The sequence below is a fragment of the Anopheles arabiensis genome, chromosome 2, assembly GCF_016920715.1.
Source record: "Anopheles arabiensis isolate DONGOLA chromosome 2, AaraD3, whole genome shotgun sequence".
Classification (NCBI taxonomy): Eukaryota; Metazoa; Arthropoda; class Insecta; order Diptera; family Culicidae; genus Anopheles; species Anopheles arabiensis.
In genome coordinates, this window is record NC_053517.1 from 34682068 (window position 1) to 34709218 (window position 27151).

The window sequence follows — 27151 nt, forward strand, 5'->3', positions numbered from 1 at the left end:
GCGTCATTGCTTGCCGCTGCGAAGCCTGTGGACCCGACTTCTGCTTCCTGATATGTTTGTTTATGTTTCGCAGGTACTATTTGACTGTTTGGCCGGTTGCATCGATCTCCCGGTCAAGCGAACGCAGCTTTGTAGCTACTTTTCCCTCGGTCTTCATTTTCAGCTTCTTTTGGAAGCCCAAAGTCGTTCAGAGTCGTCGGCCATTTGGAACTGGGCTTTCTTTCAATGCACTGATTGTTGTCTAATAGTGCCAAGATGTTTTAAATGCCGAAACAGGCTTATAAGACGTTCGCAAACTGACCCACGGAGTTCAATTTAGATGCTACTGGATGCATTTTTTTTGGCACACGCTACTAAACGAAGTTGCTTCATTTTTAGCCAACATGGTTAGGGATCGACTGGTAGAGGTGTCACATTATGTCCAGGAACTTATAAGTTTCTAAGATTGATAATGCGGAGGAAAGTTTGTGAAAACAAGTTAAGATGAACCCATAAAACATCAACACATTTTTGTCCATATTTTTAATACAATCGTCATACCAATTTTTATCACAAAACGTTTGTTTAAAAGCCAATTTGTTTAAAATGTTTTTAAATTGTAATGTAGTTGATAAAACTCCTTCATACATACATCCCACTAATACAAATTAACAGTCGGGGGCTGATTGATGGGAGGATAATTTTGTACTTCCCGAAATTTCGCCTTCCCTAATAGACCGGCAAAACGTGCGGAGTTAATTTACCGAAGTAAATGTTCGCCTCAACCTGCACCCTAAAATCGAACCGACCAGCAGAAAAGTTCCGGGTGCCACACACAAACACACACAACCACATACACACTCTCCTAAGTGACTATCATTTTGCATCACTCAACACCTCTTTAGTAGCAACCTTTTTACACCGTACCGTAAAGGGTTCGCACACAATGGAAGCAACAAGCCCGAACCTAGGCCAGTGGGAAGCACGTTAAGGTGTACCGGCGGAGCACCGGGAACCAACCGGAAAGAAGAGGGAAGAAGGGAGGGAACATTGATTGATAGTGAAGACTTCATCAATCGTCGGGAAACCACAGCCACGGCGGGCCCAAGTTAACGACGATTGTAACGACGAAAAAGTTTATCCTTCCACCAAGGGATGTTCTGTTGGGCAAAGGCGGAAAGGAAAACTAACTGGGAAGTAGTGCGGAGTGCCCTGCGGTAGCCTTGGTAAAGCGATCGGACGAACACTCTCGAACAACACGAGAGGTCGTTGCCATTACAATCTCGTTGCCTTCCTGCCTGATAGATGAGCGGATGAAAGTGCTCGAGAGCAGAGATATCGTCGCACCCTGCTTCGGTTCACATTTTCCCTGCGCTTTGCGCCTGTTCTATCAAATGAGAAGAAAGCAGCAATACGGACAGTAAATTATCATATAAAAAATCTCTCCCTTTCCTGCTCCCAAACAAAAGCGCCCTTCCCTCCAGAACTGCAGGCCATTGTGCTGATTTGAAGTCGAAAAGAGCAGAACAAAAAGGCAACAAAAACCCTGCTCTCATGCTTTATATTGTGCCCTTTCTTGTGCCAAGTTGTCTATCTTAATGCGCTGGGAGGGGGGTGAGGGGGGGAACTGGTGAGGTCCGGAAGGTGGAGGCGGTTGGCCAGTAAATCGATCGCCATTAAAATTGATGATGATTATTTATCGTGTATGAAGAAAATCCATTTATTATAATGATACGGAAAATAAGGAAAAGCCTCGTCTCCATTGTGCAGAATGCGTTTTGTTCACAGTTTTGGCGAGGGTGCACAAACACACACACACACGTACAAACACGTACACAAAAAGGAAGTAAAGAGTAACAACGAGAGCAATCGGCCCGATTGCTGGTGGGAAAACGTAGATAGAGAGAGAAAGAGAAGCAGGAAGTGAAAGGTGCGGAATGAAAACGGTTCGTCATTTATCACAATTTTGCCACGGATTTTCTCGCCCATGACCGCAAAACGATGCCTTCTGGCTGCGAGAGTGGACGAGATGGAAAGGAAATGGTGTTTGTAGCTATGCTTGTGCATGTGTGTGTGTCTGTATGTGGAAGTGTATCTGTGTATCCACCGCAAGGTGATGAAAACGTTCAAATGGAAAACGAGCATAGCGCGGCAAAGCGAGCACCAGGACGATGGGCGGAGGTCGAAATCCGGAACCGTTGTTTGCCAGCCGATAAAGCGAGAACAATGCGCCCGCCAACAACTTCAAGTGAAGATCGCGTGTAAGTGTGCATGGCCTCCCCCTCCCCCCTGCGTAGGCTGGAGATGGGCTTCCGGTGGTGTTGTTTACGATTGGAAGTGAAAATAAACAGCCGAACGGTGAATGAACCGTGCGGTTCCGCGTTTGCATTCGTGTTACGCACCGACGGATTTACTGCGCGGGCATGGATGCTGCTGCTGCTAACCCGTAGGCACCTCTGCCCCTTTCTCCCCGTTTTGCGCCAATCCGAATGACAGACTCGTCGTCGTCGTCGTCGCCTGCAAGACCTGGCCCGAGCTCCGGGTCTGGCATCCATCGTTAGGATGGAATGGCTACCCCGAAACGAATTCCACGGAGGGTGGTAAATTTATTTCCGTTTTGCCGCATTCAATTACCGAAGCGATACGTTAGCGATTTTCTTTTCCTTCCAGTGAGCGGCACTGGCGCGCGCAAACCACCGCAGGGGCACGGGCGTGCTTGGATTCTTCGGCCCGTACCCGGCTGTTGCTGCCGGTCGTTTGTTTGTTGCGTGGTTCGCGTGCGCGCATTTTCGATTTCGCGCCTAAGCAATGGGCCTGTTTGGCGGGAAGCAGTGGGCGGAAGCAGTGCTTCAATCATGCCCCTCCAACCCGCCTATCCGCTTTCCTGTGCCCCACTCTGGTGCCTTTATCTGTCCACCACCGGCGGGAGGGTAAAGAACGACACAGACTAAAACCCACAGCCACATGAATAAGTAATGAACCGCGCGTCGAGGATTGCGAATGGATAAAGTTTTTATCCCAGTTGGCCAAAAGATCACTCACTGTCGAGGCTGGGGATCGGAGGGAAGAGGTTCTGGATGGTCGGGGTCGCTTGCGATAGAAGCTTTGCGCCTCGTGCACTTGTGTCCCCGCTTGTTGTTTGGTTCAGATGATGCGTTGATGATCTTTTTTGTGTGAGTGTATTTTCCCTTACGTCTCCTCTCTCCTGCCCTCTGTCTACCTCTCCCTCTCTCTCCCTGTACTAAGTAGCTTCGTTGAAAATGCTGAACGTGTGACACCACGGGCACGGGCACGGTCTATAAAATGTAAAACTTTTTAATTGCAATATGGGGACCCATTGCGAGATTGGCGGAAACCAATTCCAATTGCAATAAAACTTTAGCCGGGTGCCCGGTTTTGCCACCCGCTCTCCGGCGGCCGGTGCCAGTTGATGAGGCGAACGAGAGCGACCAACGGTGTGTGGAATGTTAACACGAAGGCGAAAAAGCTTCCAAAATCGACCAACGGACAAAGCAAACGGGACCGGGACAGGCGCAAAAGAGCACGAGGTAGAAGCGTTGACCGGGGATGAGCATAAAATTAACGCACCGATGGGTGACACCTTCGTTACCGGGCAGCAGCTACCTTATGCCCTCTGTGAAGAGCAGGACGAGCTCTGGTCCGAAGTTTGTGACTGGCTGTGATTATCTCTGTCCGGGGACGAGTGGATGCTTTGTTCTTAAGTAGGCGGTGGTGTTTCCCCCATCATCACGCAAGAGCTAGCGAAATGTGTGCTTTGTGAGCGAGGGCCGGAAATGGACACTCTCGGGACAGTTGTAGGTAGTCGTTTTGTGTGTGTGCATAGAGCGGGATCGATGTTTTTTTCTATGACTATGACCAATATTTGTGTGTCCCGTTGGTGATTGGTTCACTGTCCTTCGGAGAAGCATATTTTCGGCTTGAAGCTTTTTGGAGTGCCTTTTAAACAAACCCACGCAGAAGGGGGCCCTTTCTATATTTGTTGTTTGCTGTTCAAAAGCAGCAAAATGTTTCCGGGACAAGTTGCACAAAGTGGGGCCTTTTTTTTAAACAGCGTGCATCGAATAGCATAAAAATATGATGAAAATCTTGCTGGTCGCCTACATCGTTGGAATCGAATTCCCGGAAATGTTGCTCATATAAAAAACTCGGGAATGTGATTTCGTTGAAAATCACTATCCCATTACTTTTGGCTTATCCTTTTAAAAAATCCGGGTTTCACGCAAAAATGCAATTGTTTGCGATATTGATGCTTTTCGTTGATTTTTATCTTCTGATCGTGCGAACAGGATTTTCCTAGTTGAGACAAGCAAATTTTATCATCTCAATTACTCTATTAAGATAAGGGTAAAAACCCTTTTCTGACTCACAGTACCAGGCTAGGCCAGTCCAGGTCTCTTGGAGTATGTATTTATGATTTTAATTATTTATTTACTTATTTCTTTATTGAACATTCGTTTACTTATGGGTAATGTGTTACGATTGCAGGTCCTGAAGCCTGTACTTAGTGTCATCCTAAGTATCACGGGAAAGTTGAAATGGGAATCTAATTCGAAAAAATCGATTATGCGTTTAGCGAAAATAAGCTTTCTAATAAAAAATGATTCCTAAAAAATGGTTTTACAGGTTCATCAGTACAGGTTAAATTCAGTCGCTTGTCATTTTCAGCATAAGGTCAAATAGGCAGTAAAATGTCTACAATGCTGGTACATCCAAATAGAACTGTTCGAGACATTGTGTTGCCTAAAAGTTGACTTATTCAATGGTGATTATTAAATAAAACTTTCCAAACGCTGTATGTTAAAGAATATAATCGCTACAATCGTCAAAGGCTGAGCAAAGAAAGGTAATAAATGTTTCTTTTACCATAACCCATCTTCTTCCAACTGGTGGCTTAACGGGAGGCCGCAAAACAGTCGCGTGATTTATGAATATCCTTTCAGAAACTCTTACCCGCAACAAAAATGTGCAATGCCGATGAGAAATAGTATATGCCAACGCGTCTCGCACCGATCATTTGTTGAATAAATGCTTTCAGATCGATTTCGGTCGTCGCACACAACAAGCGACCGTTGGAAGAGGATGCTGCGCACCACCACCACCACCGCTACTAGACCATTAGCCAAAGTGCAGAGGTTTCCGGAAACCTGAGCGGCATCGGTTATAAATATCTCACTATTACCGACGGTAATCACCACCTATTTTGTTGCTCGCACCGATTTGCGAGAGAGCGAGTGTGCGTGCCTCCTTTTTTCATGCCTTACCACTCGCCTCCCCAGCCTTCACGCATTTCTCCCAACCCACACCTCAGCGCTAAGAAGTGGGCTCGACCGGATGAGATGATCACCAAACCCACACCCACTAGCGTGGGAAGATTCATCTTGGGCGATAAAATAAATCACCCGCTTTAGTGGAAGTGCACTCGATATAATGCTACTTTCGGGTGTCCATTTTCATCGAGGCTACCACCACCGTGCCACCGCCAACACACGATGCGACAAAGTGTTGGAACGCTTCTCTCTTTCTCACTCTCTCTCTCTCTCTCTCTCTCTCTCTCTCTCACTCTCTCTCTCTACCCTTTCATGTTCAGCCGACCAGTAAAATAAAATGTACAATATAAAAGCAAGCTCCCGCTTGGTCGGGGCGCGTATTTCGCGAGTTTTATTTCCCGCCTCATGCTATCATTTATCTTACGGGCGAAATAGTTCATGAAAAATTTCAAACCCCAGCTGCACTGGAAATGGCTGCCCCTACGCTCACGGGCATCATCCCCACGGAACCACGGCCCCGGAAACCCATGCACATTAGCGTTGCAGCAGCGACCCGGTCCCGGTTTGCGCCAGTGAATGTTTGTGGTTCACACTCTAATGGGAGCGTCCCTGGCAGGTTGCAGGATAAAAGTCCTCCTGGAATAGCCGTGCTAACACACACACATACACATACACACGCGTGAGAGGGAGAGTGGATAGAACTGATCCATTTGCCATTGGTGCATTTGACCATCCAACGCTGCCTGGTGAGTGTTGTTTTCTTTTGCTTGCATATTGCCCCATTGCACTTCCGGCTCGGTTTCAGGTCCGAGGGTACACATCCCGCTATGGCCGGTGTGTCTGTGTGTGATCGGTGTGGCTTCGGGTGCAAACACATCGAGAGGCCGGGCAGAGGACGTTGATTTAGCGTGCATTTGTGCATGGCTTTGGTTTGTGCGATCGCGCCTGACGTGTTTCCAAGCTACAGCCATTTACCCGTAGCCCTTGAGTAGATTTAAAGCATCCGTGCGGGTAGTGGCTTAATGCAGATAAAGCGTGAAAAAAGTACTATCTACGGTGCCGAGATGGAGATGCTTTCTTTATGATCGGCTGAGCTGGCGGGATGGCAATAGATGCCCCGATTGATTGATTATTCATGAATGGGCAAAACCTAGCAACCGGGTGGGTGCTAACCGGTTGTTGAGTGAGCTTTAGCGCAAACCGCACTCAGGTGGCTCAGCTGTGGGGCCTCTTTTTCGTGCTGCAAACAAATTAAGCTCGGGAATGTTTGAGGTTAGAGTGAAGAAGGAACTCAATACTAAAACAAAAAACGCTTCATTTCAAATGGCTGATACAGTGAACGTTAGCAAATTTCTAGATCCAAAAACAGAACTAAAAACACGGCCAGCTTAAGTGCCAAAGAACTGTGTAGCTGTATCATTCTGTTTGCCAAATCTTCACTCCAACGGCGTCGTGGCTCATGCTGGATGGTATTGGTCGTTTCCTTGCTCGTTATCGTCGGTTTCACTTAATTCGAGCCGATTTTAAGCCATCCCGCAAACGACGTGCTAGCAAAACTCCAGCCAAACACCGAGCCCACCGAACCACAGCGGTTTTCTATTCTGTTCGGTCAAGCGAGTCGAAAGAAAAATGTATGTGAAATAGCAAAATCTTTCACCAGAGCATCGTGGGAAGGAGGAGCCCGCCGGGTGGTATACCAGTCGACCCCAGCCTCAGTGCTCAGGGCACTCATCGTCGTCACTAGGAATGATCTGGGCTGTTGGTGGATCAGGGCTACAAACGGGAGGAGGGTAGCGAGTGGGGCAAAAACTTTATTCATCTTCGACCATTTGCCCAATGACTGCCTATACCGTTTTCTCTTCCCCGTTCTTTCCGACAGCGGCCCATACCATTAGGCTGGTCAAATTGAACGGTCTGTTTATTCTGTGCAAAACTCTACACCACCCGTCCTTGTTGACTAATCCTGACTGGAGAAGTTCCTGACTTCCAAAAAAAAAAGAACCGTCCGCCCCGTTTGTGTCTGTATCGATTTGTGGAGGACCTCATCGTCCCATCCTCTCAGGGCGGTTGAGCGACTAGGCGCCTCCATCGCACACAGCAAACACCAACAAAAAAACTTCTCCCATCATTATGCCCCATCAACCGTCCAACTCTCCCTCGAACACAATGGCGAGGTTGTCAGCGAGATGCACTGAAGCGTATTTGTGTGATGACCACATCATCGGAGAAAATTTGTTTACATCGTTAGGAAAAGTGAGTGATAACTTTTCTCACCATCATCGCACGAGGCTGGCTCGGTGCGGTACCATCCGACTGTTCGTTAGAAGCGGCTAGCGACGAACCAGCCCGAGCCACGTTCGTCGGGGGCGAGATCAAGAATGAAGGCACGGACACAGAATAAAACACGTAGCCAATGGGCTAAAGTTGGACGTAAAATTAGGAAAACATTCTATTTGATGTGCCGCACGACCGGCGAGAACGGCGACCAAACTGCCCCCGAAGCTCTACCGAGGAGAGAATGGTAGAAGTTTTTTTGTTTTCTCCCAACGACTCGTTACGACACTCCCCTACCCCCAACGAGGGCCAGCTGATGGAAATAAAATATATTGCAACAAAAACAAAAACAAAACACATTTTGCGAATAGAGAAACGGCAGGAGATACAGCACTTCACAGCGCAGCGGGATGCGGATGGGCGAGAGGGAAAAAGTTTTTCCACCTTCCTGTTTGCCGTTGCTTGTTGCTTTTTGATGCTTGCGACGTGTGGGATGGTCCACCGAAAGGACCGGGAGGGCTGCACTGTGCCGAACCGGTATTAAACGCAGTGTATAGAGCAAGAGAATCAAAATGCAAACAAGTTGTGTCTGTGTCTAGGCAAACTTAATTGTGAGGATAAATTCATTGTGCCAGCGAGCGCAAACGGTGGTGGTTGTTTGGTTAGGTGAAGCAAGCGCGCCAGTCAGGTGCGGTTTAATGAGATATTTTTAGTGCTTCTACCATAACAAGTATTCCTCATAATGGATCATTCGCATAAGTGCGAAAGCATAGCGAGAATTTGATTTTTTGGAACAGATTTAGTTTTTCTTTGCGTCTCTTTTATTTTATATTTTTCATGAGAATTCGTAAAAATGAACAGAATCATTACCATACATGTTTCAATTGAACTTAAATTCAACTTTAGTTTAAAAAGTACATCAATTTAAGCAAAAATGACATAAGTATCGAAACAATGATTCCTTTTTTTATTTTGTATTGTTTGCTATTTATGCAATTTTTATGTTTACTTAAACCATCTTTAATTCTTTAACACTTTGGGCGCTGTGTGGCACGCTTTGGAATCGAAGCTTTGTTCACTCTCCTTCTCTGTGATTAGTCTCTCAGTAACTCTCAGCAGAGCGTATTGCAGTGGGAAGAAAGAGAGAGCGCACATTGCAGAAGCGGCATCGTACGTGAGGATCGGAAAGATAGTGAAAGATCGTAAGCCAATGAAACGGTTTAATCGCTCTCTTATCTTGTACTGTATTCTCTGCAGAAAGCTAAAGCATAATGCAAGCACTCAGAGTGTGAAGCGCCGCGTTAAATGAGTTTGTATGACGGCTTTGCTCACCGCTCAGCTCTGTATCTGACTCATCGCCAAGAAACAAAAGAGTGATAACGATCGTATACTAGATATTGTCGCTCTCATCGCTCGCTTGCCATGCGCTAAGTGCTCACTCGAAAAACTGTGACGTCAGGCCAGCGGTCAAATTGTTAAGATAAAGTATGTAGCAATTACATTTAAAATGTTCCAAATTTTGGGCCTGGTTTGGTGATACTAGTCAGTTTTAACGGTGTGTGACAGTTGGCGGTTGAAATCATGTCAAAACGTCATACAATACCATGCACTAAACTAGTCACAGGGTTTCAGGCTAGATTATTTTAGCCTGAAAAAATGAAAACAAACGTCGATTCATCGTAGACTTGATCAGATTTAAACAATGCTTTAAAATGTATGAACAAATTTAAAATATAAAATGGAAGATATTATAATTTTAAAATGTATCTTTATATACAACTGTAGACATTCAACATGGCAGAATTCAACTGTCAATTGGATATGGAAAATACAACCCGTATGAGGAATATTGTTCCACTGACAAGATGAAATTTGAGTTCAAACATAAACCATAAAACGGGGTTTGTACAAAAAAAAAAGATTGTGGAAACAGATTTGGTAAACAGAAGTTTTCTACAAACTTTGTTTCATTAAATAAACAACTAACAGGAATTTCATGTTCTCTGTGTACACTACTCTATCTAAACACAAAACCATCACGTACATCCAACGTATTTAAAGCAGTGAAGTAGTTTTTGCACAATTTTATTTGGATTCTAAATTGACCAGATTTTCTCCAAACAGCGTCCGATACTTACTCGCTGTTCTGTCAAACGTATCCCGTAAACGGAACGATCAAAACCTCGTCTCATGAACCGCGTAAAAAAAAACAAAAAAAAAGCTCCTTAAAGTAGGCAAACGCCGTTTTATCACGTTCTGTTCATGATCGGACCGGCCCTCTCCCTTTCCCCCTCGTGTTCACTTTCCATCGAAGAATATGTTTTCTTCCATAGCGTATCGTACCGGAGGGCTGCCCGAGGAAAAACAATAGACGATGTTAAAATAAAAATAAATGATGGCAATTTTAAGCTTTTACACCATCATCCGAGAGCCTTCCCTTAACCCCGTGGCGTAACGGTTACGACTGCAAATGTGTCACCCGTTGTCGTCCCTTTAATGTGAGCCGATTTTTTCTGTCGTTTTGATGGCAGGATTTTCCCACACATACCGTTACATACAAATGCTTACCAGTACTGTATGGAACCACTCTTTTTTTCCAGCCGCCTCCCATACTGGTCTGGTCTGATGGCCTCGTGGGAAATACTTATCGTAGCACAGAGCAGCGGTCGTATGTGAAACCGTCGGCACCATGGGCAGATATGACCCGATGGGTATAGCGGCAGTTCACGGCAGCAATAATCGGGCATCAGAACAAAAACAACTGGGATGCAGTGTGTGGAAAAATAGAAACAAGCACGGAAAAAGGCTGTCACAGGAAAGCTTTCTCCGGTTTAAAAATGATGCTAATGATACTGCAGCAAAGTGACAGAGGAAGCAACAAAAGCCCTCCTTTTTTCAACAGCAAACATCAACAACAGCGAGCAGTCATGGTTGGATTGTCCTTTCGGTGTGGATGTTCTGTTTTGTAGCGATTCCCTTCCGTCACGCTTCCGCCTGATTCCTGATTGTGTCCGGTTTATCTTGGAACTGTTTATTAAATTTACGGAAAATTAGTTTTAATGTGAAAAGATTACCCCCATCGGAATAGCGCAGTGCGGGATGGGTGTGGAAGAAGTTTTGGGTTTCTTCTCGCTGCCGTTAGGAAAAGCTTCATGGTTAGAAGAGTTTTTGTCGCGTTTTTATTATACCCAGAAACCCTGCCCCTGATTCGCTTGACAGGGACCAAGAGTCACTTTGTGAAGTTACGCCCGCTTAGAACAGATTTCGAAAAATTGGTTTGATAAGGCAAATAGCTATGTCTCGATGTGTCTTCAGGTAATCCAACAGCTTCGGGTAAAACAGCAAATCAACGAAATCGAAGCGATGAACAAGAAACAGACAGGGTGAAGTGAGTGAAAAAAAGAGCACCTTTCATTGTACAACTTCTTCGGTGGTAGCGGTAAGGACACCTCTGTCTGCTGTTGCCTTTTGAAACCATTGCCAATGGCCCCAAATGGCCCTACCCCTGCCTGTGATGGAAACAGCCCGCGGGAATTGTTCTAGAAAGGTGAAAGTTTGGGCATTTTACTTGTTTGTGTCAACAGCCACCCGTCCAGAAGCACCCTCTCGTTAGCAGATTTTGCCAACTTTTGTCTCGTTGAAGAGATACAGAGAGTGAGTGAGCGAGAGAAGAAGGAAAAAACACAAAACAACTCCCACAATATCGAAGAATGAAGAACGAAAAAAAACCCAACTGCAAAACATAATCAAGATGGGGTGGACGAAATGTGCGCAACTTACCGGTCCTTTTTTCAGCTTCATTAATTGCTATATCCTCCAGGATCGTCGGCTCGGAACGACCTTTCTGATTCACGCTGTACGCTATCAGGTGCAGGGTCGGTGTGTAGGCTTCGCTGGGACTTAGTTCTGTGACGGGTTGGTTTGGACGTGTGCATGAAAGAGAAAAGAAGGTAGAAACATAAACCGAATCAGAACAACAACAACAGCAACGATTCAAAAGCCAGATAAAGGAGGAGATTGGTTGCCTTAGAGAAAAGGATTCAGCTGAATGGGTTTACAAATTTCAGTGTATCGTTTGTTTTCGTTGTTTTTTTTCGGCTTATTGCTTTTAAAGCGTTCGTTGGGCTGCGATGTTTGATTGGTGATGGGAGAGGGGAGACAATTTTAAGCCAAAAAAACAATGTGCCTTTTCGCTGAAGCATGAAGCGGCACATCGATTGGAAGGGAAATGACCAGAAATAGGTTTATGACTGTTTTCGGTTAAGGTTGGTACGATGGTATGTTCAGTTATTGTTGGCAATTTTGGGGTATTAGTGAAGGGGAGTCGCATTAAAAGAGAGTGTAGTATTTTCCTACGAAGTAGAAGTGGTACGGTGAGCAATAGTATTTCTTGGAAAGTGTCCTAATAATTCGTTGGAACAAGCTCGAAGCAAAATTCCTTAACAAATGTAAGAAGATATGCAGTAATTACTAATCCACATCGCTACCATACCTATGTTATCTACTATTCAATATCGTTTGAGTTCATTCTGCTTTTCCATAGTAAAACAGAAAAAAGAAAAAAACAAAAATTGCTTATAATCACTGGTAATGTATTATTCCAGTTTGAAAGCTACACTTTTCCTGATGAATGATTTGCAGTTCAGACAACCGCCTTTAACTAAATCTTTGTGATGAAAATGTCCATCCTGCTCCTGGCGAAGATGTTGCAAGATTAGTTTGCAGTTTCTGCTCAAGATCTATGCCAAGACTTTTACCAGCAAGGGAAGGTAGCCAGAAATGTTACAAATGCCAGATTAGCCATGGAATTTGTGCGAACATTAAGGTACACTTTATCGTTTAACAAATTACCTTGCGTGGTTACTAGACTCTGTTATTGCTATGGGGATCGCATATTAACTGATAAATTTAATCTATATATAGCCATGTAGATACTTTTGCTGATGAATAGCAACAGTCGGGAACATGAGTTACGAATAGATGCATCCCCCGTTACGATGGGAAGGATTGTTTTGTTTGCTTAATTTATATAAATATTCTTTCGATATTTTATTTCATGGTTTTGGAAAAAACAACAACTAAAAAAATATGACAAGAAATGAGACATCAGTTACTACCACATCGACTATTGTTTTCAAAGTATTGCAAAAGCAACTTCAAGAAAATAACTCGTATCAAGAAAATTTAACATAAAATGATAATAAAAATTATGATAGGAATTACCGAAACATAGAATTTCAAGAGTTGAAACATGTTGAAATTAAATTAAAGAAACGAACTGTCTAAAGTGCTTTAAAAGCTTACTTCACACCGTACTTGATTAAAAGAACCTAATGGAACTAATTCAAAATTGATTGCATGAACATATGAACACATCATACGTGCTAGCCGTTGAAACAATCCCACCGCCACCAGGCCGAAACCGAAAGAAAACTGGATAAACGTACACAGCGTACAGCAACGGAGGATAAAGCAAAACGCAACAAAAGAACCTAATCTTTGCCGAAATTTCCCGCCCCACCCGCTTACCAGTCAGGTCGATCCGGAAGAGCGGCACATCGTTAAGGGCACTTGTGATGTTTAGGCGCAATTTGCGCGTCCGGGAGTCGTACGCCTCGAGAAAAAAGTGCTGCGGCAGGCCACCATCGTACCCGGCGACACACTCGAGCTCCATCATGGTGGGCTGCAGCTCGTTCCCCACGGAAGCGGAGTGGCTGCCACCACCGGTGCCTCCGCCACCACCACCGCCACCACCACCACCGTCCCCCGGTCCTACGTAGTGATGCTGATGATGCTGATGATGATTGCCTCCGTAGGAAGTGGGCCCGTGTCCGGTGGCGCCATTCACACCGGAAAATCCGCCACCGTAGCTGGCGAGGGAGGCGGCCGATGGTGGGGCGGGCGGGGCCAGTGTCGATTGGTGGCGTATCGTTTTCGATCTTAATTGCGATGCAATCGGTGCTGCTGCTGCTGCTGCATTGCCCGGCGTGTGATAATTATTTCCACCCCGGGCTCGATCGTCGCTGCTGCTGCTGCTGTGCTGCAGATGCGAAGGTTGATTGCTGTTGCTTTCGCTGCCTCTGCTGTTCGCCGCCGGTAGGCTGGCGTTGCTGAAAATTTCATCATCATCATCATCATCATCAAATAGAGCTCTATTTATTTCATTTTGCACATTTTCATTAAATTGCTGTCTGGCTGTCGGACTTACCGTTGGTGGGCGGTGGAGGAGTTCATGGTGTAGCGGCGCAGTCGACTTCCGCGCTGTTGCTCGGTCGGATCGTTGCCGACCGCCGACGATGCTAGTACGGCTGCCGAACCGCCCTCGCCGAGCAGGACGGCCGTCGCCGTGTTCAGCAGCTCGGTTCGGCTGTTCTGCTCGTCGCTCGTCGTGGAGCCGGGGGCCGCCTTCACCCGCCGCCGAACCATTTCGAGCGGCTGGGCGGGCAGGGGCCGCGGTGGATCGGCAAGCGGTTCCTTTGATCCGGTTCCGGCGCTGCTTTCCTCCCCGCCGTCCGCGGTTAGGCGAGCCGTATCGGTGTCGCGGATCGAAGGCAAACCGCCACCGGTGCGGTTACGCCGATCTCGACGGTTCGAAACCGCGCCGGAAGCTTTCACCGCAGCGAACGAAGAGGAGGAGGAGGAGGAGGATCGCAGCGAGGCAGTGGATGGCCCGGTGGCGCGGGAACCGGCCGCGCCGGGGTTGGGATTTTTCTGATTAAATTTCACTGTAACATTCCGCTGGTCGGCCGGTGGCACGTTCCGATCTTTAACGAATTGCGGCACAATGTAATTAGTGTCCCGATAGTGCTGACCTGGATGCCGACCGGCCGGGTGGCTGCTCGGCGGATCGCCGTACGTGTACGAGTAGGCGGATGCTGACGCGGCGGAAGCATTCTGGCTGTGCTGTGGACCCGCCGGCGACATTAGGGTCGAGTAGGGCCGCAGGGTACAGTTGCGCAATGGGGCCGGCTTGGCTGTGGGAAAATAAAACCGAAACGTGAGCGTTGGCGTTTGGGCGGGGGTGGGAGATCTTTTTTAGTTTGTTTTTTTTTTTTTGTTGGTATTTTGTTTACTCTGCCTTAGCAGCGTAGAGCGTGGCCGAGCGGGAGCGAGAAAAGCGACGCAATGTTTGTCGTTCATCTTTAGCGCTTCGTCTTCGTCGGGACGACAGAGTGGACTAGGTACCGCCATCGGGGCACCGTTTGACGTTTGCCGTCAGCAAGTATTGAGGGATTTCGAGACGAAGCGAGGGAAGCGAGAGAACGAACGAACGTGTGGTAAGGGGGGAAATTTGGTCCATGCCATTTCGTGCATTCAGCGCAGTAGCTTTTGTTGCTGTGTTTCCTCATGTTCCCTGCGTCCCATTCGCTTACACTGTCAATCAACGATATCTTGTTAAACTAATGAGGAAACGTGATGGAGACATTTCCGGTCGCGTTACGTTTGGTTTGCTGGGTGCGGGTGGGTTTGTGATTTTTATTTGCAATTTGTGGGAAAGCATGGTTCGGGGAAATTTGACACAGCATTTTAAGGTCAGTAGCGATTGTTGGTGTTAGCAACAAGACGGGCGAAAACATATTCTTTTGACTATATTATATTCTTTTTAAAATAATACGTAAAATATTAATAAGATCCTTAAGCTAACAATTAAAAGGTAAATAGCTTAACTGTGTCTAAATTTTTACATAGTTTTAAAATTATGTGTTATTGTTAAACAGAATCAGAAAAAATATATGTACAAAACTGTAATAGAAAAACACTTCGTCGATAGTGCAAATTGTCCTCAGACCACAATGGATAACAAAACAAAAACTAAAAGTACCTTATACCAGAAATGCATAGAGTAACAGTATCTGATAACCAAAGTTATATCAAAGTGGTCTCAAGCTCAAAAATCGATAAAACATATTGATGTGGCGACCAAAAGTCAGACTTTGCTCGCTCCGTAACCAACACCCGCATGCGACAGTGTGTTAGCTTACCTGCCGGTACTACTTGAAACAGGCACGGTTCGACCTGCTTGCCGATGGAATTTTTCGCCCAGCACGCCAGCGTCCCGTACTCACGCTCACTTTTCGGCGTGTACAGCAGCTCATAGATCGTCTCTGCAAGAAGAAGAGTGCAAAAAAAAAAAACAAGAACAAAACTCGATATAGTACACACGATACGATACAGCCCACGAAGCGTGTGGTGTACATGTAAACAGCATCAACCTCGCAGCGCGGGACTCGATAAGACTCGCTTTCACAGCCAATCACTGTGTGCACCGAGCGCCGAGCAGGGCGAAACTCAATCAATGATCGAAACGGTGTCGTCGTTGCACAGTGTCACCAGAACCGAGTGTAAGGGTAAAATAATACCATAAAAAAGAAAAAGAAAAACACAGACAAAACAAAGGCACGATAGGGGCACCCGGGAAAGCGGCTGGCACGTGTCTTACCTGGAGTTATCCTCAAGGTTTCCAATCAAGGGACCGCCGTGACACGGTACCGGAACGGTTTCGTCCAGCGATGCACCCACGATCATGATACTGTTTGATATGCAAACCGGTGCAACTGGGCAGGAGAGAGAGAGAGAAAGAGAGGATGAAACCAAAAAAGAATATAAAGTGAGGTGACTAAATGACTCTCGTTCGGTTGGCTGAAGATCAACCGCGCTTGTCGCAAAGTTTCGTACAACAATGGCACAACTGCATGCACGCCATTGTTTTGTAAGGGAATTGTGTGTATGTGTGTGTGTGTGTGTGTGTTGTTGCTTCTTCGCTTGTTGTTATGCCGTCTGGTTTGTGAAAAAGCGAAAAAATTAATTTATTCATTTTTATTCATGTTCCACAGTCTTACTGCCGCTATTATGCTACTTCTGCTGCTTTTGCTGCTGCTGCTGGAGGAGGATCGATAAAGTGCCTGCAAATGTAACAGCAGTGCGAACGGGTGTTTTCGAATGAAGTCTGGAGTATGCGGTAGAAATGCAACCCCACGGAAAGCTCATTGGTGTTTGCGGGCTTTACGACCACCCGGTGCGTTGGAGCACAAGCTTCCGCCCTGCCGTAAGTACGCCGAAAGATGGTCCCCGGGACGCTCACACTCACGTGCGGGCTCTCTCCAAACTTGTTCTGGGAAAGCGGGCGCAACACGCAACACGACGCAGTGTGTTAAAGTGAATTTTACGATTATGAATAACACCCTGGGGACACTCCGGGAAGACGGGAAGAACCCGCAGACTATTCAGATTGGGGCAGAATTCTACGACAGCAGCACAGGAGCCTGTGCGCGGCGGGTGTTCTACCACACTTTGGCCAACGGATACCAGGGGCTGCCATGGAATGGGCTAACACCATGGCGTTGTGGCTGCTGCTTCGAAGACAAACCGGAAGCTGAGAGTAAAAATGAAGTAAGAGCATCAATAGAGAGAAATAGAGAGAAACAGAGAGATACAGAAAGAGAGAAAGAGAGAGGACAAGAGGAAAACACAACAAACACAATCTACATAAAAACAACTCGTCTCGATCGTAGCGGTGTTTCGAGCTCCTGGTTGAAAGCTGTTGCTAGAAGCAACGTTCAGACAACGCACGACACCGCACGGACGACGCAGATGATGCCGGGCTGCATACCATTTGCCGGTGCTGGAATGTGTCTTGCCAAGAGGCGGGAGGCGCGCCGCGGAAAGGCAAAGTAAGGTCCAAACAAGAAGAAAAAAACCAACTGGCATCAGTAAAATAGGCGACTCGCCTGTAAATGTTGCGGTTTCTAGCGTTACGCCGTGGAACTCTTTACGGAGTGTTTCGGGACCGGGCAGGGCCACCGGCAGGACAAAGAATAGCAAACTTCTCTGACAGCTTCATGTACGTTTTTGGAGCATCCTGGTTTTCTACCAATGCTTCCCCTGCTAGAACTAAACACACAAAACCCTTACACAGTGAAGTACTGGGAAGCGGAGGGGGAGAACTGGTGTTGTTTTTTCGAGCAAAGAAAACCGGAATTAAAATTTGCACCAATGTTCAACGCTGCCGCGGGGGCAGCGTAAAGGGCAAAGCGTGGCAGGAGCAGAAATCCTCGCGCGGGCTGCACTCGGGATGTTTTACAATTAAATGTGAAATTCGCGTCGTGGTTTATATTTATGGTGGTTCGTGTTGTTAGCGCCCTGTTCTGGCGAGAGCTGTTTGAAAAAGTGAGTTGTGAGGGAACAAAGCGAAATTAAACAAAAAAAAGAAGGAAAAGCCCGAACACGAAACACAGCCCGCGCCGAACAATGTGGCCCTGGGAGGTAGCGTGGAGTGGTTTGGTTTTAATTTTCTCCAAAGTGCTGCCCCTGTGTGTTTTGTTCCGCGCGTGTGTCCGTGCCGTGTGAAGTGAGTGCAGCGACCTTGGTCGCTACGATTCGCGTAACGTGTAAATGCGACTCGGGTGCTGATAATGAAGTGAGAGCGATCGGCACAGATCGATTGGAGAGAGAGATCATGAACGGCGAAGAGAGATCGGAGAATGGAGACAGAAGCGATGGCGGAGAGAAGCGGGACTTCGGTGACGGCTTGCGTGTAGTTCGGGTGTGTTTAGAGTGGCGGTTAAATTAATGTAGCGGGAAATAAAAGTTAATAAATAAAGTTAGTTATAATCTCTAAAATATTAATCTTTAGTTGTTTCATCTGGTGACAGCGGTAAAGCGCCTACTTTGTAGCGCACGTAACGTTATTTCTGGCTGGTGTTCTAAGTGATAGTGTAAAAGTAAAGGTATACAGTATGTGGTGAAGGTAAATTGCAGCGTCATAGTGTTAAGTGCTAATTATGATCTAATTATTAAAATATTCATTTTTCTTTCGTGTAACTAAGTTAACAACAGTTTATTTTTGTTACTATCATTACAATCATAGTCATCATAATCAGTAGGCTAATCAAATTAGTTGGTAAATTTTTGCAATCATAATCCGTCATTTTATTTTAGCCGCGTACGTAGAGAGTAATGAACCCTAAGGTGTTGGCGCTTAGAAACAGGACTGTCAAAATTAATAACGGTAACGTTGATAAAATTCATTCAACAAATCTGCAACACAATCTTAATTCAACTACAAATAGTGATCAGTGTCTACACAAAGAATATAGTTATACGGAACGCCTCAGAATTCTTAAGGAAGACTTTTTCAACCAGAGTATTGAAATCGAGCGTGCATTAAACACTACAATCCACAAAATGGCATATGAATTTCCACTCGAAAGGGCAATGCTATGTATTCCGGAATACAACGGAAATGCAAATGATTTAGATGGATTTCTTTATCAAGTTGAATTCTTTGCTAAACAAATACCAGCGGGTGAATCGGAGGAAGATTTAATTCGAACCGTAATGTTTAAATTAAAAGGTAGTGCGGCTGGTTTCTTTAATCGCATATTAGACGAATCGTGGGTAAAAGTAAAATCAAACCTTATTAAGCTGTTTGGAGAAAAAATGAGCTTAGAAGCCATTTTCCAACAAGTGGAAACACTACAACAAGGGGGAAATGAAGCTTTTCCCGCATTCAAAGAAAGGGTTCTTAAACTCAAAGAAAACATAATTAATGCAGATAAAAACAACACCGAGGACTCGTACGCCATACGAAACCTAAAAATACACTTTTTAGCTGGTTTGAAAAATTCGGAACTGCAAACACTGGCGAGAATGAACAAACACTTAGATTTCGATGAACTTTTAGAGTATTTGGAAGATGAAGTGGTTCAAATTGAGCACATGCGGAAAAATCGAAACTAGGTTGAATCGCTCAGAAGCGCATAATACTCCTCAAACCAGTTACTGTAGTGGCTCATCTGCACAAGGCGTGATTGACGAAAGAAACCTGCAGCAAGAAGAATGTAGTGCCAATAGTTTTAGACGCTGCAACAATAGCACTAATTTCACTAACCCTTCAAATTCAAATAGTTTTTGGCAATCACAACCCAATAGTACGGCATATAACACAAATACTCGTAACATTAACAGTAACTTTTCTCGGCCAAGAAGATATTTTGCTCCGCATAGTAGTTCCTACCATAATAATTATACACACCTAACACCATCAAACAATTCAACACAACCACAAAATTATTATACACAACATTTTTCACAACAAACACCACCACAGAATCAACATGAAACTAATAATTCACGGGGACAAAATCAATATAGCCACCAACCATTGAATTCCAACACACATACAAAAAACTAAATCAAGGAACACTATGTGATGAAACAGTAATTAATAGTGTTCCGAAAAAACAGAAAAATTTATTTTTGCTCAGTCCTAAAGAAGAATATATGGATAACATAGAAGAAGTACCAAATGTCTGTGGAAATGAATATGAATCATTGGATATAGAATTTACTAGCGATGGTAAACTAATGGTTCATATTTTATCGCAGAGCTCAAAAAAATAATGATAAAGTATTTAATTGATTCGGGAGCTTGCTTCAATGCATTGAGTTGGGAATCGGCAAAAGAATTAGGGCCTTCTTCCATAAATTACAATGACAAAATAACATTGTCAGGGTTTGATGGAACTTTGTCCGAAACCATTGGCTCAATTTATGTTAATTTAAATGTTGGAAAATCTTTATATGCTATAAAATTTTACATACTTAAAACACTCAGCGTTCCAGGAATAATTGGAGCTAGTTTTTTAAGAAAATACACGTTAGGAATAGGAAAAAAATTTGAAAACATTCATTTGCAAAAGAATATAAATGAAAATGAGAAGGAAAAAGGGAGCGAGGAAGCGAGTATGAATGAAGAAGATTGTACTTTGATAGACAATCAAGAAAAAAATGAGTTGCTCTCACATATGGAGAAACAACTCTCTGATTGTGATGTGGTCGAAACGAGCAAGGAGGAAGAGTTAGTCGGTTCAGAAAGATATAGAGAATTAGTAAAGAAAATCAATTTTACACATTTAGATAGCACAAAAACAAATATCATTCAACAAATAATTGCAAAATACACCGATATATTCCATTTGCCAGGGGACAAACTTACATTTACTAAAGCAGCAATGCACGAAATTGAAACAAATTCCAATATACCTATATATAAAAAGACAGTACAGATTTCCAGCTGCTCTGAATAATATTATGGAAGAGCAAATAGAAGAAATGCTTAAACAGAAAATAATAAGGCCAAGTAAAAGTCCATGGAATGCTCCTGTCATGTGCATTCCCAAAAAATCTGAGGATGATCAAGGAGAAAAAAAATATCGGATAGTAGTCGATTTTCGTGCTCTCAATTTAATAACTAAACCTTTCGTATATCCTATTCCCAGAATAGATGACATCATGGATAATATTGGCAATAGTAAATTTTTTTCTACCATAGATTTGAAATCTGGATTTTTTCAAATACCCATCGCACTTAAAGACGCCGCAAAAACAGCTTTCTCTACAGCTAAAGGGCACTATGAATTTTTAAGAATGCCAATGGGCCTCAAAAACAGTCCTTCAACATTTCAGAAGCTGATGAACACTGTGATTTACACCATACAACCAATTAAAGCTTTCGTTTACTTAGATGATATTGTGGTGTTCGGGGATTCAATAGAAGAGCACACCAATAACCTACTAAAAAGTGTTTAATGCTTTAAGAAATCACAATCTCAAAATAGAACCGTCAAAATGCAAATTACTCCACAAAGAAATAACATATTTAGGCCACACTATCAAGGAAACAGGTATTAAACCAACACAAGCAAATGTGAAAACAATTTTAGACATGCACACACCAAAAACCCTGAAGGAAGTACGATCGTTTTTAGGAATGATAAATTTTTATGGTAAATTTATACCAAACGTTTCTGATATTAGAAAGCCTTTGCATGAGCTTTTAAAGAAAAATGCTGAATTCATTTGGGATAAAAATTGCGATGAAGCATTTAAAACGTTAAAAACCTACTTATCTCTGAACCAATTCTAGTGCGACCAAATTTTGAAGATTGTTTTGTAATTACAACAGATGCTAGCGATTATGCTCTTGGAGCAGTATTATCGAACGAAAAAACAGTAGAATGTCCGATCGCTTATGCCAGTAGATCCTTGGTTGGAGCCGAAAAACGGTATCACCCTATTGAAAAGGAACTATTAGCTATAGTATGGGCGGTGGAACACTTTAAACATTATATATATGGAAAAAAATTTATCGTATATTCCGATCATAGGCCCCTAGTCTCTATATGGCGCCTTAGAGAAAACTCGCCGATTTTATCTCGACTTAGGTTGCGCTTGCAAGGATTGGAATGTGAAATACGATATAAGAAAGGGAAAGAGAACGTGGTTGCCGATTTTTTATCTCGGCTTCCAGAGCTAAAATCGAGTGAAAATCAAAAGAGGAAGAAAAACAATACGGTAGCTGTGTTCACACGCCAACAAAAGAAACTTCTTATGAATCCTAATCAAGGTAAGAAACAAAAAGAAAAAGTGGAAGAAAATAATAACATCCCTGAACATGAAGATCACTGGCAACAATTATTAAAATTAGATGTACAAAAGAAACAAGCACTGAAGAACTAAAGAGGACAGAAAAGTTGGAGAAAAACAAACAAACACTTAAATCAAAATTTCAAAATTATAACCCGGGGACAGAGCGAATTCAGATTGAAAAACATGAAGTAGATACAGTGCTTAAAGAATTTCATGACTCTCCGGTAGGAGGACACGTGGGTGTTAAAAAGAATGAAAAAAAAGGATAAAGGAGTTATTCTTCTGGGCTGGTATGGATAGGAATATTGAGGGCTACGTAAAAAGTTGCAAATCTTGTCAATTAAATAAGATTGGTAGATACAACAAAATTCCTATGCAGATTACTACTACATCAACTTTTCCTTTTGAAAAGTTGTACATGGATATTGTAGTACTACCAGAATCAGAGAGGGGGAATAAGTACGGATTGGTAATACAAGATGATCTCACAAGATATTTGATAGTTACACCAATAGCAAATCAAGAAGCAACAACTGTAGCTAAATCATTTGTGGAACATGTCATCTGTCTTGTTGGCGCTCCTGTGGAACTCGTTACTGATCAGGGAACAAACTTCATGAGTGCGGTTATGAAGGATGCTTGTAAATTATTAAAAATTAAAAAATCAACACGTCAGCATACCATCCGCAAGGTAACATAGTCGAAAGAGCTAACAGGGAGCTTAAGATATACTTAAGACAGTTCGTCGGTAAAAACTATAAGGTGTGGGACGAAGTTTTACCATATTTTTCCCTACAATACAATACATGTATTAATTCGTCGACTGGTTATACTCCCTATGAATTAGTTTTTGGTAGGAAAGCTAGGTTACCAACTTCCATATACAAACAAATTGATAGGAAAAGGATGTACTCGGATTATTCTGAAGAGTTAATAAGAAATATTGCAGAGACACATTTCATAGCGAGAGAAAATTTGATAAAGTCAAAAGAGAAGCGTAAATTAATATACGATCAGAACGCAATAGAATGGCAACCTATGTGGGGAGAGATGGTACTCGTCAGAAATAACCAAATAGGAGTAGGGCAAAAGTTGCAAGGGCTGTGGAGAGGACCATACGAAGTGGTTGAAATACCGAGCGACCAAACATGTATAGTAAGGAATGGGAAAAAATTAGAGAAAATACACAACAACAGATTAAAAAATTTAATTCATAAAATGAAAATGGGAAAACAAAACATTAGAATTAGTAGTTTAGGGATTTGAAATCAAGGAAAACATAAATTGTAGGATAGTCTTGGTAGAAAAAGCTTAGTTACCAAAAAAAAAAAAAAAAAAAAAAAAAAAAAAGTAGAAGTAGGATAGACAAGGGTCATAGGTTAGATTAGGATTTAGATACAGAATACGGGGTTTGAATTTTAGGAAATTATTATTTTGCTGCAGGATAGAGCCAAGATATAGTTAGTTTAGATTTCATTTATAGCTTTAAGTGATTATGTACATTTAGGAAGTAAGGATTATAAAAAAAAAAAAAAAAAAAAAAAAAAAAAAGATTATCCCTAACTAGTTCCCTAAGCAACAGTAGCATATAGCCACAAATATCCACACGGCATATCCACACAAGCACGTATCGATGGAAGCAGCATTAAACAGACACAGGCACAAACGAGATATCGAGTTGAAGAAAAAAAACGTAGCACACACCACTAGCACAGGAAACAAACGCTATACGGGTTGAGCTGGTGAGGTTGAGCTAAGACGGTTGAATGATGGTTGAATGATAACTTTGCTCCCCCAGTTCCCAGTCCAAGAAGGCAGCTTATAGTCAGAATTATGCACCTAAAATATAGAAGGCCAATGAATTATTAAGTCACGCGGACGGACTTTACACGTATGTTACGTTGTTCGCACGTGAACGCAGCAGCAAAAGAGCGATGAAAACGACAGCCCAGCACAAGGAGCGTTCTGACGGAAGTCTCTTCTGACGGCCTAGATCTATCATAAGACACATATAGATCACGAGATAACGATAAGAAATTGCTTGCAAAACAAATCGTACTATATAGTTTTCTTGCAAAACAATTTTCGTTAAAAAAAAAAAAATAAAAGGACATGCAGCGACCTTGGTCGCTACGATTCGCGTAACGTGTAAATGCGACTCGGGTGCTGATAATGAAGTGAGAGCGATCGGCACAGATCGATTGGAGAGAGAGATCATGAACGGCGAAGAGAGATCGGAGAATGGAGACAGAAGCGATGGCGGAGAGAAGCGGGACTTCGGTGACGGCTTGCGTGTAGTTCGGGTGTGTTTAGAGTGGCGGTTAAATTAATGTAGCGGGAAATAAAAGTTAATAAATAAAGTTAGTTATAATCTCTAAAATATTAATCTTTAGTTGTTTCATGAGGTTATTTGTGCTCGGCCTGGGTCGAAGGTTTTTGCCGCGGCTTGGAGTTGTTCCGTTGCATGCAACGCAACCGTAAGCATTAAGTGAATCAAAGCACCCGACATTAAAGCATTATCAGTCGCACGGGATGGTGTGGGTGTAAATTGTCCTAACAATTTGATAAGCAAATGAGGCAAGCTGGAATGGCGCACAGCAGACGGTTTATTTATTGCTCGAGGATGGGTTTTGATGAGTGTGTGCGCAAGGATAGCGCGCTGAGAAGTGAAGTGTTTTGGATTGGTTGGATACAATACTGCTGACGCCTAGCAGACGTAATGCAACTCCAAAAGTCGGAAAGTAAGACATTTTCGAAGAAACACTGTCACTTCCAAGAAATACGTCCAACAGGCTCACCCGAGCCACCTCGGATGCATCCCTGTAACACGCCAAGGCACCGAGACTCGTTAGCCTTTCCGAATGAATCATGGCTAACCACGTGCTGGATCAGTATCGGGGAACTTTGTCCCAAAAACTGCTGCAGTACTACCGGGCCAGAGCTCGCCCGACCAGGGCCCGTGGAGCTAATTACTCTCCTCGGAGTTTGCACACAGAACCCAGAAACTTTACGTACATGTGTGCGGTCAGCCCTGAAACGGCAAAGCGAACTTATGGTTTACTTCCATTCTTGAGCAACGATACCGACCCGATGCGGCCATATGAGACATCGGGATGTTGCATGATGTTGTTGGTTGCACAGAAAGCACAGTACAAGAGTTTAACAAATGTTCAAACTTTTCCCCAAACCTCTTGCGGGACACACTTATCAAGACGTCCCGGGGCGGCAAGAGTCGGCTGTTGGTGTCGGTGGTGGTCCAGCACCTCCCGTGATGCGACCCGGGAAGTTCATAATCAACCCAGCACAGGGTAACAGCTGGACGTGTATGCGCGCGCGCTCCTCTTAATATCTCCCGGTCCTCGGGGGACCTGGGGTCTGGGCTGTGTGGGAGTGTTTGGAAGGGCCAAAGCTGGCAGTTTTGTTACTGCTGTTGCTGCGGCTGCTTCTGCTGCTACTGCTTCAACTGTTGTTTTTAATATAGTTATGATTGGTGGTACACAAGGGAGTGTTCAGTGTCGTTATCCGGTTGCCCGGTTACGATTAGAAGTTGCTGGTGTTTCGTGAAACAGGCACGACAACGGTTTGGTTTGGCACTGGTTGTAACACTGTGTGTGGGTGTGTGTGTTTTCATGATCATGTCGCACGTTCGTTTAGCATCGGTTGTAAATTTTTGGTTAGCTGCGATTTCGGGTCAGCTCTATGTGTGGCCTTAATATTGCACACACATTTTCACTGAAGTTCACTGTTTCTCTGTAAAAATTATTGCCTAATATGATTTGTTCATAGACACGTTCCCAACGATGAGGGATTAGGTGGTTGTGAAAACAACATTGCAAAAAAAGACATCATAAACAACATTACTACTTTTGAGCTTTTAACACTAAACCTGCGGTCGGCTAAGTCCAACCCGCGGACCAAATGCGTCCCGGCACAACGTTCAATCTGGCCCGCGAAAGAATTTCCCTAATTATGAAAGATGGGAAGAACCTATTCGTATATAAATTTTTGATCATCTTTGAGTTTCACATTTCATCGCGTCGAACTTTTCCAACTTCGATTGTCATAATATGGATAGAAGGAATCATCAATATGGTCGAACTCGAGGTTGCATTTCTACTATCCAACATTAATATTGTTTCACCACAACGAGATGAGTATTTGAAAGCAGAATCGAATATTAAAAAATACCTGAATGTTCTTTTTACGAGTGCGACGATAACACATTATTGATTTTTACGAGAACAACGATAGAACCTATTGATGAACAACAAATTTTGATAGTTAGCTAATGTACTTTTTTTTGATAAATTTTGAGTTTTTGAGGCTTTTGTACCTAAAAAAACCCTCATAATGTTTGCGGCATTGCAGGCCGAGGTAATCAAGAAGCGATATAACTCTTGCTGTTTTGTTTTTGCGCACTCTGTTGCTGGTACTTATCTGCTGAATCTTTACCGTTTTATTTTATAAAAGTAAATATCAATGTTGAACCTTGTTTTGATGATATAATTATAGAATTGATTATAGAATTGTTTTGATGATATAATTATAGAATTATAGATGTGAGGCCGTCCACAAGGACAGACGAGGCGTGGTAGGCCCAAATTGAGGTGGCAAGATGGCGTGGAGGCGTCCGCCATTAAGGCCGGGATAACGGACTGGCAGACGAAGGCGCGAGACCGTGAGCGGTTTCGGACACTCCTGAGGCAGGCCAAGACCGCAAAGCGGTTGTAGCGCCGGATAAGTAAGTAATTTTAGAAAAATAACAATGTCACCAATCGATATCATGGCCCGCGGCTTAAGATCATTTACTAAATTTAGCCCTTGGCATGAACAGTTTGCCGACCGCTGCGCTAAAACATATAATTACTAACGAACGTTGCGATGAACTTACACGAGATACCTACAACAAGCATTTTGTCAATACTCGATAAAAACCATACATCGAACTAATGTGAATTGTTCAGCGTGTTCCCTATAAGGTTATCCTAGTTGTAATTGATTTCACCTGTTTACCACAAATATTTCGTAAAAAGGTGTTTCTTGTTGAAATGGAAATTTTACTAAGTTATAAAGCAGGGGTCTTAAACTAATGCGGCCCTCAAAGTCTTTAATGCGGCCCGCGATGACTAGGTGAAGGTTAAATTAAATAGCTTTTCTTTTCTGACTAACCAATCAAAATT

The 27151-nt window shown here is 43.6% G+C and overlaps 1 protein-coding gene across 1 annotated transcript in view; it reads right to left on the minus strand.

Moving 5' to 3' along the window:
- The window catches only part of LOC120894314, a 136260-nt gene that overhangs the window by 13829 nt on the left and 95280 nt on the right, over positions 1–27151 (minus strand). Inside the window, 5 exon segments of the mRNA XM_040296819.1 lie at positions 11322–11447; positions 13071–13693; positions 13750–14515; positions 15524–15798; positions 15982–16096. Of these exon segments, the coding sequence (XP_040152753.1) occupies positions 11322–11447; positions 13071–13693; positions 13750–14515; positions 15524–15798; positions 15982–16096 (1905 nt within the window).